The sequence below is a fragment of the Podarcis raffonei genome, chromosome Z (assembly GCF_027172205.1).
Source record: "Podarcis raffonei isolate rPodRaf1 chromosome Z, rPodRaf1.pri, whole genome shotgun sequence".
NCBI classification, from domain to species: Eukaryota; Metazoa; Chordata; class Lepidosauria; order Squamata; family Lacertidae; genus Podarcis; species Podarcis raffonei.
In genome coordinates, this window is record NC_070621.1 from 8,090,459 (window position 1) to 8,108,171 (window position 17,713).

Here is a 17,713-nt window from a genome sequence, read left to right on the forward strand (position 1 = left end):
GTCAACTTCAGACTGTCCACTGATTATATTTTCTTGTGATGATTACTCTTGCACTCACTTTTATATAGAAACCCCCCCCCCCAAAGAAACTGAATCCAAGGTACTAAAAGGTACTACTTTGGACCATTAAGAGATTAGTTGAAATCAAGAGAAGAGACAGTGGAAAATACCTATGACTGGTCCAGCAGGAGGTGCTACAGGAGAGTACAACACCAATTAGCCAAAAAAATCTAGTTATCTGAATTAAAAAAGCCTGCTTCTGTTCCCAAGCTGCATGCAGCCCTTCCGCTCTCCCGTTCAAGCTCATCTCTCTCTGTGTGATTGTGCTTGTACATACAAAGCACCTTATACCAAGTCAGCCCACTGGTCTAGCTAGACCAACTGGCTCAGAATTGTCTATTTTGCTGGGACAGTGATTCCTTAGAGTCTAAGCAAGAGGTCTTCCACATCTCCTTTCATGACATTCTTTTGACTCTCCCAAGCATCTCTCAAACTCACCTCTTTCTCTTCTCCCAAATAAAGTGTTATATACTGAGTCAGACCACAGGTCCAACTAATGCAGTATTGTCTATGCCATTGGGACAATGGCTCCCCAAAGTCTTCAATTCATTTGTCAAGCCCTCTCCCTCTCTCCCCTCACTCCCTGTTGGTACAAATGAAGCATCTTACACTGAATCTGACTACTGGTCCAACAAGCTCAACATTATGTACTCTGCTGGGGGAGTGGTTCCCCAGCACCCTCCTCATACTCCTGTCTCTGACTTTGTCTCTTTCTATGTGAAGCAGCTTCTACTGACGCAGATCGCTGGTCCACTCAAGCCAGTATTGGGCTCATCCACATACCTTTTGCCCCATGCTTTCTAGGCATGGGCCCTTGCTTTCCCAGTCCACATCCCAATGCTTTTTTCTTTTTGGGGGGCCCATCACTTCCCCCTTGCTCTTTAACGCTGAAATTGCCGTTTGTTCTGATTCAGCAGTAAACAGCAGGTTTTTATAGGGAAAGTGTCCAGGGCAAAAAAAAGGAAAAGGAAAAAAAAGACACTTGGGCACGGACCTGGAAATCCTAGACCTGTGCACAGAAATGTGGAGCAAAGGTAAGTATGGATGAGCCCATGGTCCCCAAATATCTCAGGCTGAAGTCTTATTCATCTCCTGATATCTGATGTTCCCTTATCACTGAGCTTGATAATAGAAGAGACTGCCTTACACTGAACCATTGGTCCCTCTAGCTCAGGATTGTCTGCACAGGGGCAGTGGCTTTCCAGGGTTCTAGATGTGGCTCTCTCCTAGCCCTACCGGGAGACACTAGAGATTGGATCTAGAACCTTCTGCATGCAAAGCAGGTACTCTAACATTGACCTACATCCCTCCTTTTTAGTTCTACAAACCTGACACCTACTCCTGAAGGCTACTCCTCTGAAAGAGCAAAGGCCAAAACAAAAAGCCCTCCTCCACACTTGCAGGTGATTAATTGGGGGCATATTTATGGCTGATTTTCAGAGAGGTAAGATTCAAGGATGTGATGGGGCAGGTGGTGGTGGGGAATCACACCACCTGCTTGCAGGGTTCCGTCTGGTGGCCCACATCCTCTCTGCCTTCCAATGCATCCCAACTGACAGAAGTGAGATGCTACATCTATTACTGCCCCAGAAGGATCTTGGGGAAGCGAGAAAATGCAGATGTTGGAAGGATCCCTGGAAGTGACAAGTCAGCAGCAAAGCATATGCCCTTGCTGCCAGGGGTGGGCTTGTGGGGCTCCCCCAAGGGAGGCATGGAGGATACCATCCCATGCACCACAGTCCAAGGGAGGAGAGGGGCAGGGAAGCTGCCACCCACTCTCCTCCTGCCCTCCGTGGGCAGGGCAGGCCTGACCTGGCAGCAGAGCAGCTACAGCCATGCATAAGGCACCCTGCAACTGAAGATAGCGGGCAGCATTGTTGCTGCCCACTCTCCTGCTCTCCTCCCCTAGGTCAGACATGAGCAAGAAGGTGCAGCTCCTTCTTGCACAGAGCCAGGCTCCAATGAAGGCACCTGTTTGTATCACCTCACAAAATTGCACCCAGGGCCACAGCCCCCATGTACCCCTATGCTACGCCTCTGTGACTGGTGCTCTGCCTCTGAAGTTTGCCCAGGTGGGGGCCAGCTTCTCTTTCACACCCAGGCAAAAATGAGAGTTTCTTTCATTCCTGGTTTAGTGCTTTAGTGCATTACTGAAAATGCAGGAGGCATAATAATACATAGCATGAAAGGAGTTGTGTTGTGGCTGATGAGCTAGTGTAAGACGTTGGTAGCATCCTATGTTCCTAAGTCAGACTACTGGTACATCTAGCTCAGAATTGACTATGCTGACTAGCAGTGGCTATCCAGGGTGTCTCTCTCTGCCTTATCTGGAGCTGCTGGGGATTGAACCTGGGACCTTCTGCAAGCAAAGCAGATGCTCCACCACTGAACAATGACCCATCCCTCAGGACTGAGAGAAGCTGTGGCTTGAGCCACTGCCAGTCAGTGTAGGCAGCACTGAGCTAGGTGGACCAATGGTTTGCTTTTGCATAAAGCGGATTCCTATGTTTGTCCCATCATCCCTGATCACTGACCCAATATGCTTTTTCTAAGTTAATCAGCACACGCTGACGCTTACTTAGCCTTTCCCCCCACACCACTGGAGGCAGTATGGTGTAGTGCTTAGAGTTCTGGACCAGAACTTGGGAGAGCAGGGTTCTAATGCCCACTCAGCCATGAAGCTGATTATCATACAGGGTTGGGAGCTATATAAAAGCAGGATATAAATAATTCAGAAGGACTTATCTCTATCCCCCTCAATACAGTCATTTTTGCAGTCTTTCCTTAGCTGCCTATAGCCATCAGCAGTGACCCTGTGATACCACCTGTAAAGGGATTTTTCAACATTAAGCATGGATGCTATATCACTTGATGGGTCTAAATATTGTAAGCCAGCTGTTGAGAGTGAGGGTTCCAGACCATTCCTCCCCACCTCCAGAAGCCCCCATCATGTCCTTTCATCATGCCATGTCATTCCCAGGGGCTTTGGAGAGGGAGAGAGAGAGAGAGATAGAGGGGAGAATATGCCCAAAGGCCCTCTGGAGATGGTGACTTTTCCTCACCCCCAAATTGTTAACCCTCTGAAAATTGGTTAAAACCACTCCCCTGCCATTTCTCCACCCACAAACTGGATGCTTTAGCATGGCGCTATCTGGCTGTTCCCCCACCATGAAACTCCAGGTGACATCCATTAGGGGTTTCCAGTGGTGAAACGAAGGGCATTTAGCCAGGAATTTTGCCCGGGGTGAAGCCTCCAGAGGACACCACTGAGGCTCTTAGTCAACCAACTAGCTTCTCCAATATGGACACATATCCTCAAACCCTAGGTTAGTTAAGGACATGCCTTCTCATCTAGTTCCAACTTCCACCTAGCAGTCTATGACTGCCCATGATTGGCTGCTCCCACCTTACAGCCTGACATATAGTTCTTCAGGGACACCCAAGTGGGACAAGGAAATCAGCTGCCTGCATTGCGAGCAACAATTGCGAGCTTAATAAGTCACAGTGTTACATCTCCCCCACTAAAACAACGTGTTCCCTCACTCAAAAACCTTTGCAAATTCCACACGTGGAGAAGATGCCCGCAGAAGCAACTTCTTTGAAAAAGGTGAAATACTTTTGTCTTGACATCATTTGAGAAATACTGTAAAGTGTTTGGGGTTTGTAATCTAATATTTTCCTGGTTGTAAGCCAGGGAACCGAGGAATGGTGAATATTGTTTTGATGATGATGATGATGATGATGATGATTATTCGGTGGACTACTTAACACTATGACTGCAAATGATAAGAAATCAGGATAAAGGTTAACAGCATCCTGTCCTTTCTTCTTTGCCACAAGGAGCAGTCCACAGGGAGGAGATTCTCCCTTTTCAAGGTCTGCCTCTTCAGTTGCCGAGAATCACAGGTGAGGAACGCATTGCTGTTGTGCTCAAGCGCTGCTTGTGGGCTTCCCATGGTCATCTAGTTGGGCAAGGAAAGGATGCTGCATTAAATGAGCCTCTGGCCTGATCTAGAACTCTGCTTAAGTTCATAGGGAGATGATTTGGCTAATTATCCCAGCTCTAGCAATGCTTGGGTCAGATAATTGCAATGCTGGGACTCCCAACCTGAGACTCATGGGCTAAGGGCCCAAAGATCTACAAGAGAACCTACCAGGCTTTCTGATTCTAATTCTCTTGCATTGGCTGTATCATTTCTCTCCCCTAAGGGCATATAATTGCCCAACATGAGAATGGAACACTGGACGAGACTGGGCCATTGACCCGATCCAGCAGGACTTTTCTAATGTTCTAATGCATAACAGTAAGAAAGGCCTGTTGCCTTTGTCGTCTACCTATGAACTTCCCAGAGCCATCAGGCTGACCACTGTGAGAACAGGATGTTGTTTGACCTGATACTGTGGAGCTCTTCTGGTGTGACTTACCCAGGTGTACCAAAGCTTCCTTGTCCCACGGCCAGGTAGCTACACCTGCCAACTCTTCTTCAGAGCTGTTAGCAAAGAAGATGTTGAGATGTGTTGAGCCATCCAGTTGTAGCCTGTTCTTAAGTTCTTTGACATCTAAATAAGCTCTGCAACAGAAAGAAAGATGAGAAAATATCACATAAATGAGAAGCAACCCCCTCAAAACAGACAAAAGTCTCATAATATGAGCTAACATCAGAATGGGTATTGGGCTGGTGTAGAATTGTGAGACCCTCTCCCCATCTTTTTTTTTCCCTTTGGGAAGATCCAGCAACCATAAGGCTACATTTTGACCAGAATGGGAGTGCCAATGGGAATGATGAAGAATCACCCATAGAGGAGCCACAGTGTTTCCAGGTTCAAATCACCCCATACCTTTCAGCTGTGTCACCTTGAATCTCACTGAAGAGGTAAATCTGTACTTGGGCTACAAATTGAATGCTCTGGTATTTGGAAGGAAGGAAGGAAGGAAGGAAGGAAGGAAGGAAGGAAGGAAAACACTGTCACAAAGAGTCTAGTTTATCAGGAAGAAGAGACGCAAGATAAAAATATCCCAGACATGCTGCTTTTCTGTTTATGGAATGTTAAAAACAAACAAATTTTATTTATTTATTTAAAAGGATGGAGGAGAATCTAGTCATGTTATAAGCCTGCCCTGATCTGATGTGACTGTGAGCCAAGGGCTACTGTGTGATTACTGACAGTCCTGCCCACAATCACTTGGAGTAAGCTAACTGAGACCTATTTCTTTTTGCATAATGACTATAGGCACTATACCACTTCAGAATGCAACCAGCGGCTCAGATCACTGACTCATTTGGGAAATTGCCATCTCATAAATGGAAAGATGACTCAGCCTGGGGGGATCCCCCTTTGCTCCTAGCTCAGTCTTTGTGCATTAGCTCACTAAGACTACCTGGGTCCCTAAAACCCCTTCCTGATGTTCTGTGAATGCATGCAGTGGGTGGCATTGGGATCATGTTCGTGCTCCCTGACTTGCCCTAAACTCCACAGGCTCATCTTATTATCTGAATAGAGTTAATGTGCGTGTTTCTCAGTGTTAAGTGATAATATTGCAAAACACAGCCTTCCCAGCTAAAAGGACAGAGCTCACATCAGTGCAGGTGTGTGCATGAAGATGTTGTTCAGGCACCCTACACCAACCTAGTGACCTCTAGCCAGCATGTGCAATGTGGGAAATTAAAACTGCTTTATGTTCTAACAATGCCCTACGATATAGCATCAACTGCAGGGCACCCACAATGCACTAGAGCAGGGTGGGGAACCTCAGAACCTGGGGGCTATCCTGACTTCTCTATCTGGCTTTCAGAACTTTCACAAGCCATAAACCTCACTTTTCCTGCTTTGTGCCCTTCTCCTTGTTAGTTTCTGCCAGACTGGAATGTGTCACTGAACTCTGGTAATGCCTTTTGCTTGCCCAGATGGAGCATAGAGACTGACCTATTGTACTGGTCAATGACCGTAATAAAGATTTGTGGTGGTGGTGGTTGACCTATTGTACAAAGGTAAAACTTTACATGCATTGCTCCTCCCCCTTTCCCCCTGGCCCCACCCACCCTTGGCATGTGGTCCTTAGAATGCAGCCATCAGGGAAGAGGGTTCCCTGCCCAAGTGTAATGCTACATTTGGAGGCATGGTGGGAAATTAAAATGGCAGCTTGCTATGCTACAACAGCAGCAAGAATACTCATCGCAAAGTATTGGAAGACGCAAGATCTACCCACTCTGGAAGAATGGCAGATGAAGCTGATTGACTGTATGGGACTGGCAGAATTGACGAGCAGAATCCGTGACCAGGGAGAAGAGTCGGCTGAAGAAGACTGGAAAAAATTTAAGGACTATTTACAGAAATACTGTAAAACTAAGGAAAGTTAAATGGTGTTGGATTGAAATTGAGGGGTTTCTAGCTGTAATGATATAAAGGAACATAGATGGGGGGGAAAAGGGTTTGAAAAATAAGGTAATGTTATAAGCTGTAATGCTTTAAATGAAGGATTTGCTGAACTAATAACTTTAATTGGGATACAAGGAGGAGAAGTATGAGGAGGTCTGAGAAATTTGTTATTTAAAAGTATGATTTATGAACTTTATGTTTTTTTTAATGTTTTTGTTTGTTCTGTTTTTGTTTGTTTGTTTAAAAAATTGGAAAATCTAATAAATATTCTTTAAAAAAAAATGGCAGCTTGCTATCAGGCACTGGTTGTTTGACCCAGGGCAGCTGCCAGCAGTTGGCCCTATCAGGGCTGGGGCAATGTGCTGATGGGAGCATGTCATGGGCACAAAGCCCCAATCCCCATCCTCCAATGCATTCATTGCTAAGTGTGTAATGGGGTCAGCTCTTTGGGGCTGCCTACATCTCACTCCCTTCTCTGCTGCTAAATGCATTGTGTTCTAAGACTTGGACAAAAAAAAGGGGGGTGGGAGAAAACAACAAAACAACATAGCCATTGCTATTTCCACATCCCTGCTCAATGAAAAATCCCCACTTGGTCAAACATGGAAATTCAGCACAAGAATTCAAAATGTGATCAACATGCAGCTGAGCCCTGACTCTTAGTTCTGTAAGGTAACAGTGCATTTTGAAACCTGCAGTAGAGGTGAAACCAAGACTCAAATTACTGGGGAAGGTGGGGGGTGGAGAGAGGCAAGGAGGGAGGGGAGGGAAGCCCCCCCAACTCTCATGCCTTTGGAGACAGCTCTCTTAGCAACTGCTTTTAGAAGGCTACAGAGGGGTTGATTTGGCTCAACTTAGAGGGAGTCACGACCCATAGATTTTATTAAGGACCCTCCCCTCCATAATAATAATAATAGAAGCAGATAAAACACATATCCAGAAAGTCAAAGCTAGTCTTAGGGGCACAAGGACATCAACCTGTCATTCCTCTCTTGATGCCTCATTAGCAACACAGACAAGCACCTCATGGGAGATTGCTGAGGGTATCAGATACTCTGTGCTCAGACTCAAGAAGCGTGTGGCACCAACAGGAGCCCATCAAACTCTCACAATGAACTGCTGTTGTTTTGCATCGCATAATGTAACAACAATGATAAATGCAGCTTAATACTCACTTGCCATTTAAAGAGCCTCTGGAAACAAAAAAAATTTTCCATTTTATTTTTGGTGCCTGTTAAAGATGTTCCTACAAGCCTTCTAAATTAAAATCTTTACCCCAGTTAGTAACTGTATTAGACTTGCACTGACTTGCAGTTTAAAACCACCACAGCACATACATAAACTGCATTTTTTTCCAGAATTTTTTATTATTTTTTCTCAATATAATAAAATTATATCTAGGAGCAGTGAAGTAAAAAAGAAAGAAAGAAAGAAAGAAAGAAAGAGAAAAAACAAAAGAAAAGAGAGGAGAAAGACAATAGAAATAGCAACAAACACACACACCCCTATTCTAATTCTACCCTAATCTTCAATCCACATACAAAGAGGTGAATCTCCCCAGCTCTCACCTGAGAAGTTTTTCCCCTTCCTCAGCCTCACACCCTGAGGAAAACCGATTCTTGCCTGTCTCTCATACTGTCTCCCTTTCTTTTCACCATAACCCCTCTGTGTATAACTTCTTTTCTACAACTAACAGTAATAGAGCACTATCAGAAATTAACAATAATAAAAAACAAAGGAAAATTATAGGTGATACAGATATATAATCGTGCCCTCTGATCCTCGGATGAAGAGTGGTATAGACATTTAATACATTATAATACAGAATATATGCAATTGTTTTAACTGTTGTTTTTTTAAAAAACACACAAAATTTTTCCATTTTAAAAAATTATATTACATATTGCTTCAGGATGCCTCATGAGAAGTGATTCATAAATAAATAATCATAACATCAGAATAAAAGAGAAATACATTACAATAAAACATATGTAGACGACTTCCGGGTTAGCGCCAGCGCTGAATGGCGGATTTCTCCCGGAGCTCCGGGAGAGATCTGCTTCGCGGGTTCGGGTCTTGTTGCTCACGGCGGAGCAAAGACCCTTAAAAGTCACAGGCGCGTAGCCTGTGAACCGGAGACTCGGCGGGCACCTTTGCCCCCCCCCCGACGTTGTGAAATAGCCTTTTTAAAGGCTATAGATCAGCGGAGGGGTGCGTGGAGCGGTGCTGAGAGTCGCTTTCACCCAGCCTGCGAAGCGAAGCCGCGTCGCCATCAGCGGAGAGCGCTGACTTCTTCCGAAGATTTTGGACTAAAAGAGAGCAACTTTCCGTGAGTAGGATTGAGTTTGCATTACAAATTGGACGTCAAAATTAATGAATTTGGGCACCGAGACGGATAAGTACTAAAAAGGAAGTCTGCTTACCGTCCTGCAGCAAGATTAAAGCGAAAGACAGTGAAGCTGTAACTTTTGACAGGAGCTTTTATGAGCTAAGAAACCCAACACCAAGCAAAGAACTCCCCCCCAAAAGGCAGGGGAGGGGGGGAAGAAGATTTTAAAGGGATTTCCTGCCTAATTTAAAGGAGATTGAACTGATTACCGCCGCTTATCTACCTGGGGGTCGGACTGCCGGAGGAAAGACACCGGCTAAGGACGGTTGATACAAATAAGGTTACAAAGTAACTGACATATAGACTTTGGTTACTCTCAACTTGAAACATCGTATTTGGCTACACAGTAAGTCATTTGCAGGACACTTTTATTTTGGATCTTTTACAAAGTAAGGGACTTGGAGGGCTTTTGCTTTTTGGAAGTGTGGGAACAATTTAAAGTTCAGAAACTGATTTTGCGCCCTCTAGAGGATTTGGCCAGCTTCAGTAACTAAGTGGAATTTAAAACCTGAGAACTTTTTATTGTTGACAGTTTAAGAGTGTGGGAATGACCTTGAACGAAAGACTTTGTTATGGCAGATGGTAAACAGAAAGAAGATCCACAAGAAACAACTTTGAGATCTGGTAGACAATACAAAGTGGACTCTTCTATGCAAAGAAGGGCCTCTGTATCAGGGGCCCCGGGAGCTGCAGCTGCAACAAAGGCAAGAGTGAAAACAATGTCTTCAGAAGATGCATTTACAAAGGCCTTGGGAAAAATAAGTGATTCTTTAGAGGAATTAAAGAAGCAAGGTGCTGAAACAAATAAGAAAATTGAAGAAATCTCTGGGAAAATTGATCTGAATACAAAAAGTATAACTGACCTTGGAAATAAAGTGAACTCTAATGCAGAAGCAATTGGGAAACTATTGGAAGATTCATCTACAACGCGAAAGATAGCCGAAGAAGCTAAGGAAATTGCTACTGCTGTTGAAGGGAAACTTCCACCGGTGTACAGGAAATTGGATGAGTATGAACTGACACTTTCTATGCAGGATATGCAACGCAAGGAGAAAAACCTAAGGATTAGACTTGTGCCGGAAAAAGAAGGAGACAACCTGGTGGATTATTTGACAAAAGAGTTTTCTGACTTTTGGAAGCAAGATTTGAAAGAAGAAGAGTTCAAAATAGAGAGTGCATTTAGGTTGGGAACAAGGCAGAAGAAGAATAGACCCAGAGACTGCTTGATAACTCTAAGATCCAAAGAAGAGAGGGATAAAATATTGAACCTGCATTATCAAACAACCCTTCGGATCGAGGATTCTTATATTGAGATCTTTAAAGACATCCCTAAAAGTATCTTGGATGCAAGAGGTCCTTATAAGGATTTGGTGACATTACTGAAGAGGAACTACATACTATTCAGGTGGGAGTTTCCCCAAGGCTTGTCTTTTAAATACAAAGGAAAGAAAAGAAGAATAAAAACAGTGAGCGATAAAGACAAGTTCTTGGGAGAACACGAAGAAGACCTACAGAAAGAGACCCATCCAGGAGAAGGACATCCTTCAAGATTAGACAAAGACACAGAACCACCGACAAAGGACGAACAACAATTGGGAGCTGTAGGAGGAATTAAATAACCCCATCATGGCTTTGCAACTTCTAACTTGGAACTGTAATGGTCTAAACAACCCCCGAAAAAGAAAAAATATATTTCACGCTTTAAAGAAAGATCATTTGGATTTGATTTGTTTACAAGAGACCCATGTGACAAGAGCACATAGAAAATTGTTAACAAATAAGAGACTGGGACAAGAATTTATATCTTCAGATAAAGTAAAAAAGAGAGGAGTGGTGATCTACGTAAAGGAAAATTTGCAGCCGAAACAAATCTTTAAAGATGATCAAGGAAGATATTTGGCAATTGAAATTCAATTTCAAGGAGAAAAATTTCTGATAGTGGGGGTATATGCACCAAATGAAGGGAAAACAGAATTCTTTAAGAAGTTGCATGAGACTTTAACGGACTATATGGACTATAAACTGATTATGATGGGAGACATGAATGGAGTAGTTTCAACAAATATGGACAAAGCACAAAGACAGGTAGTCACAAAAGATGGAAGACTACCAAAAACCTTTTTTGAAATGACTGACAATATGGATTTGATCGACATTTGGAGAACAAAACACCCATTAGAGAGAGAGGGAACCTTCTTTTCTGAAGCCAAAATGACATGGACTAGGATTGACCAAATTTGGGTGACTAGCGGTATGGCGTCGAATATAAAGAAAGTGGAAATCTGCCCAAAAACTCTCTCCGACCATAATGCAGTAAAGATGGTGATGAAGCAAACAACAACTGGCTCTTTCAGATGGAGAATGAATGACACCTTATTTAGAGACGAGGAGATCTGTAAAAAGGCCCAAAAAACCTTGAAAGATTATTTTGAAATTAATCTAAGGACTAAAGTAGAAAAAAGAATAGTATGGGACGCAAGCAAAGCCGTGATGAGAGGGTTTTTGATACAACAAAATACATTAAAGAGAAGAAAGCAAAATGAGAGGAAGGAGAAAATCCTGGATAAGATAAAAGAAGGGGAAAGGAAACTAAGATTGAAGCCAAAATCGCAAGAAATTCTAAGAGAAATTAAATTGTACCAAACACAATATATGGAACTGATGAATCAAGAAATAGAATGGAAAATTAAACAAATGAGACAGAAGTCCTTTGAATCTGCAGACAAATGTGGCAAGTTATTGGCTTGGCAAATAAAGAAGAGACAAAAACTCAACACGGTAACAAACTTAGAAGTGGAAGGAAAGAACATATGTAACCCAGTGGAAATTAGGAACTGTTTTCAGAACTACTTTAGACAATTGTATACACAAGGGCCGCAGAATGAAACAGATATACAACAATTCCTCGAGAAAAATGGGCTGAAAAAAATTTCGCAGGAAAGTAAGACAATTTTGAATCAGGAGATATCAATACAGGAAATAGAAGATGCCATTCAAAACATGACGTTGGGCAAATCACCTGGACCAGATGGACTGACTTCCAAATATTACAAAGTTTTGAAAGAAGGACTTATACAACCTTTGAAGGAAGTCTGTAATGAGATCATGAAGGGGAAAAGGGCACCCGATACGTGGAGAGAGGCCTACATTACACTTATACCAAAGACAGAGACTGAAAAGACCCAACTTAAGAACTACCGACCCATCTCCTTACTAAATGTGGATTACAAAATCTTTGCTGATGTTTTAGCAAAGAGGCTGAAAAGAGTTTTGATGGAGGAGATTCATGGGGACCAAGCGGGCTTTCTCCCGAAAAGGCATTTGTCGGACAATGTAAGGAATATAATTGACATTTTGGAGAAGTTGGAAGTGAATATAAACACTAAGGCTGTTTTGATATTTGTGGATGCCGAGAAAGCCTTTGACAACATTTCTTGGAGTTTTATGTTGAAGAACCTCCGGGGGATGGGGGTAGGCCAAGGGTTTGAAAATGGTATAGGTGCAATATATTCTGAACAGAAAGCAAAATTAATTGTAAATAATGTTGTAACAGAAGAGTTTAAGATTGAAAAAGGGACACGACAGGGGTGCCCTATTTCCCCATTACTTTTTATATCGGTCCTTGAGGTTTTGCTTAATATGATCAGGAGGGACCAGTTGGTTAAAGGGATTCAGGTCGGAGTCAAACAATACAAATTGAGAGCATTTGCAGATGACCTGGTACTTACATTACAGGAGCCAGAAGCTAGCACGAAAAGAGTTTTGGAAATAATCCAAGAGTTTGGTCAATTGGCAGGATTTAAATTGAATAAATTAAAGACTAAGGTATTGGAGAAAAATCTAACACAGATTGAAAAAGAAAGGTTTCAGAATGAGACGGGGTTGACTGTGGCTAAAAAAGTGAAATATTTGGGTGTGAATATGACAGCTAAGAATGTGAATTTATTTAAAGACAATTATGAAAAAACTTGGACAGAAGTGAAAAAAGATCTAGAGATATGGTCAAACTTGAAGCTTTCCTTGTTAGGTCGAATTGCAGTTATAAAAATGAATGTTTTGCCAAGAATGTTGTTTTTGTTTCAAGCATTACAAATAATGGATAAAATGGACTGTTTCAAGAAGTGGCAGAAAGATATATCTAAATTTGTCTGGCAGGGCAAGAAGCCCAGAATAAAATTTAAGATATTAACGGATTCAAAGGAAAGAGGGGGGTTTGCCCTGCCAGACTTTAAATTGTATTATGAAGCGGCAGCTTTCTGCTGGCTAAAAGAATGGCTGCTTCTTGAAAACACAGACATTTTGGATTTGGAAGGATTTAACAATATTTTTGGGTGGCATGCATATTTGTGGTATGACAAGGTTAAAGCGCATAAAAGTTTCAAAAATCATATTGTCAGAAAAGCACTGCTGAATGTCTGGGTTAAATATAAGGACTTGCTGGAAAATAAGACTCCAAGATGGTTATCACCAATGGAAGCTAAGGCAGTTAAAAAACTAAATATGGAGTCGAAATGGCCAAGATATTGGGAAATCTTGGAAAAGGAAGGGGACAAACTGAGATTGCAGAGTTTTGAAAAATTAAAAGGGAAGGTGAGAGATTGGCTACATTATCACCAAATAAATGAAGTGTTTAAACTAGACAGAAAAATAGGCTTCCAGGTGGAAAAATCAAAATTAGAGACTGAACTGTTAGATTCCAGTACTAAGAATTTGTCAAAAATGTATGATCTGCTGCTGAAATGGAATATACAAGATGAAATGGTAAAATCAAGTATGATTAAATGGGCTCAGGACATTGGTCATAACATCATGTTTGCTGATTGGGAAAAGTTGTGGACCACCGGGTTGAAGTTTACGGCGTGTAACGCCTTAAGAGAAAATATAATGAAAATGATTTATAGGTGGTACATAACCCCAGTCAAGCTTGCAAAGATCTACCATTTGCCTGATAACAAATGTTGGAAATGTAAAGAAAAGGAAGGTACTTTCTTTCACCTCTGGTGGACGTGCCCGAAGATTAAGGCATTCTGGGAAATGATTTATAATGAACTGAAAAAGGTATTTAAATATACTTTCCCCAAGAAACCAGAGGCCTTTCTCTTGGGTATTGTTGGCCAGGGGGTGTTAAAGAAAGATACAATTTTTTTTATGTATGCTACAACAGCAGCTAGAATACTTATTGCAAAGTACTGGAAGACACAGGATCTACCCACACTGGAAGAATGGCAGATGAAGGTGATGGACTATATGAGCTTGGCAGAGATGACGAGCAGAATCCGAGACCAGGGAAGAGAAGCGGCGGAAGAAGAATGGAAAAAGTTCAAGGATTATCTAAAGAAATATTATAAAATTGGTGACAGTTAGAATGATGTTGGATTAAAACAAATGGTTACTATCAGTAATGGTTACGACAAAGAGAATAAGGGTGATTAGCATAAATTTATAATAAAATAAGGCAAGATTTCGCTGAATAACTGTAAGAACTTGGAATACAGAAACGGGAAGTAAGAGGAGGTCGAGGAAGTAAGGTTTAGAAATTGGGTTATGAAATGGTACTTGTTTTATGTTTCATTATTGTTGAATGTTTGTTCATGTATGTTTTGTTTCTGTTATATAAAAAATTGTTCAATAAAAATATTATTAAAAAAAAAATACAATAAAACATATGTAATAACCCATAAAACAGACCTACTTAAATAGAGGCAAAATATTCAACAGCAAAAAACAACAACCAATAAACAGTGAAATGTCTAGGACAAGAGATACCTTTTACCTGGTGATAAATGTACATTAAGGATAGCGCCAGGTGGACCTTACTGGGAAAAGAATTCCACAAGCAGGGAGTCACCACTGAAAAGGCCCTTTCTTTTTGTCACAACCTGCCAAACCTCCCCTGGTAAGACGCCCCTGGAGGAGAGTATCAGTTACAGACTGAGAGGTTTGTGCAGGTTGTAGCAGGAAAGTAAATAATCCATTGTCACATCACAACCTCCTCCCAGTGTAGGCAATTCTATCTCACATTTCATTCGAAGGAGCTCAGGGTGGCAAGCATGTCTCACTCGCCTCACCCCAAATTTATACTCACAGCCCCCCTGTGAGGTAAGACTAAGTTGAGAGATTGTGACTGGGTGACAGCTCTGCCTGAAATCCTGGAAAACAGCTGTCAACCTGTGTAGTAACTGGCAGTGTATTGAGCTAGATGGATCAATGGTCTGATTCAGGATAAGGCAGCTTCCTATTTTCCTAGGAGATTCCCATTGAACCATTGTGCAATTTTGCAAATTAAACATACAAACAAAAACAGGAGAGGGGGAAATAAAACAACCCATTGTTTTTTAAAAAAAATTCTGGCAAAGTTCCACTTGTCTGGATGAAAAAAAATAAATCCAGAACTATTTCTTCAGAATCTGACACTAAAGCATATTTTGTCATGACAAGTTCTGACCCAGAAACTATGCTAGAAATACAGGCTTGCAAAATTCAGGTTGGAAGCCAGGTGTGACAGATTCTGTTTTTAAGCACAATGCCTCTTCCCAGATAGAACACTGTGCAAGACAGCACAATTTCCCAAAGCTTATTTTATTTTTTCCATTTTGTTTTGTTTGAAATGGGGCAACTGGAAAACATACTAATGAAGGGGGCTGCACTCTCTAGGGCAAAAAAATCTCCAAGGATGGGAAACATTTGGATTCTTCCACCTCTCTCTCTTGGCAAGCTGTGCATGTGTTTTCGCCTGTTACACGTGGTGCTCTCATGAACTGTTTGCTCCTCTGTTCCACTGAGCTGGGTTCCTTGAATTCTTTGTGAAAATTCCCTTCCCAGAAGGAAGAGAGACCACGGGAGCTGGCTCAGGACCAGAGGCTTCCACTCATCCCCCCAAGGACTCCCCAATGGAAAACAGACATGCGTTTCCACAATAGCATTATCGTTTCTCTCCTCCCCCTGTCTCTCACAGAAGTCATTGATTTCAAAATATCTCTAGGCTGGGTGTCCCCAAGCCTCCTTCTGCTGAATCATGGAGAAAAGCCATCTCCTCAGGGATATCATTGGTTTTGGGTGGGGGCTGTTTCCAAACATTTATCTTGAGACAAGCAGTCACAGATCTATCCTGAAGGATGCAGCTCTGTGACGATTAACCCAGTTCTCATATCCACTGTCGCCCTGTGCTCTCTGTGACCTGTGACAAACACTTAGGTTTTTCTGCTGGTATTTGAGCATTGGCTTAAAAAAAATCTTATAAAGAATGAAAGGAAGAGCAGTTTCCCTGAGGTGTCCATTTGAAACCTCTGACCATGTTGCATTCCACCTTCACAGCTTCATCACCAGATGAATGTGAACAATGCAAAAAAAGCCACTCTGGTTCAACCAATGGACCATTTGATCCAACATCTGGCTTCCCACAGATACCTCCAATAAGGCCTTCATTCTGGCTGCCTAGCACAGAGGTACAGCACTTCAGGCCTGGACATCAACAGCAGCCCTCCATAAATCTCTATCTACCCTCCCTATCCCACATACCCACTCTCCAGCAACACCCATCAAGATTCTGGCTTCACACCCTCCTTTGAATGTTTTTGCCTTGCTGGTCTCTTGATGACCCAGAAGGGGTGTGTGTGTGAGAGAGAGAGAGGGAGAGAGAGGGAGAGAGAGAGCATGTGTAGAAACTAGTCTACTGTACAAAGATAAAGTTTACAGTCATTGCTCATATCCACTTTTGCCTCTGGCCCGGCCTGTTTCTGTCATGTGTCCCCTGAAAGATTGCCCAGAAAGGAATGTGTCCCTTATGTCAAAACATTGTCCACCACCTCTGCCCTCGAACCAGGTATGCAGATGTCCACTGGCTCTGAACAGAGTTTTTAGTTCACTGTCAAGACTAATAACCCTTGACAGGCCTATCTGCCATGAATCTAATGGCAGCTATCATCATCATCACCATCAGTGCTTTTTTCTGGCAGTATAGTCATACCTCATGTTACATCCTCTTCATGTTACGTTCTTTCAGGTTACATCCTGCGGTGACCCGGAAGAGCCAGAAAGGGTTACTTCCGGGCTTCACCGCTTGCGCAGAAATGCAAAATGACATCACGCACATGCGCAGAAGCAGCGAATCGCAACCTGTGCATGCGCAGACGCGCCACTGAGGGTTGTGTTCTTTTCATGTTGCAAACGGGCCTCTGGAACGGATCCTGTTTGCAACCAGAGGTACTACTGTACTTAGTGGTACATAGTGCCATCACCCCCCCCCCAAAAAATATTGTGATAAGGTAAATGGAGGGTCGGGAGAACAAGCAAGCAACTGTGGCTAAAAGGGGGGTTGCAAAAAGTAGGTTGAAGCAGCAGTGGCAAGAAAAAGAGGGCTCTTGTTCAGAGCTGTAGTTGCCACACTCAGTCAACAGGTTGCACTGTTCCCCTTCTGCTGCCCCCACAATTCATGCTCTCCCCCTGGACGCACTGCCATGTCACTGCCTCGCTGCGCCATAAGCAGCCAGGTAAGCGCGAGCACCACATCCCTTTCATCTCTGCTCACTCTTTCCATGTCCGTGGGATGGGGGCAGAGGAGCAGAGGAAGGGAGAAAGAGAAGGGGAGGAGGCAGAAGCCTCTGCTGCTAGTGCCGCCATGCTCCATTCTGTGGTTGGGGCAAGCCGTTGAGTCGAGCACAGAGGGGGTGTGGCTGGTGGCTGGGAGGAGGGGAAGGGAGAAGAAGGGAGAGGACAGGAGGAGGGGGTGTGAAGAGCAGATGGGGCAAAGTAGGGGGGGAGGTTGAAGAAGGGGGAGGGGTGCACAAAGTGGGGCTTTAATTAATCAAGGGGGCACAGGAGAGAGAGAGTGCATGTGTGAGAGAGAGGAAAGGCTGGTGGGGGTTGGGGAGAAGATTACGATTAGTA

At 43.0% G+C, this 17,713-nt stretch overlaps 1 protein-coding gene across 1 annotated transcript in view; it reads right to left on the reverse strand.

The window, feature by feature from the left end:
• Window positions 1–17,713, reverse strand: part of PAPPA (pappalysin 1) — a 243,424-nt gene that overhangs the window by 177,972 nt on the left and 47,739 nt on the right. The window contains exon 3 of the mRNA XM_053373806.1: window positions 4,486–4,631. Within this exon, the coding sequence (XP_053229781.1) occupies window positions 4,486–4,631 (146 nt within the window). The remainder of the gene's footprint in view (window positions 1–4,485; window positions 4,632–17,713) is intronic.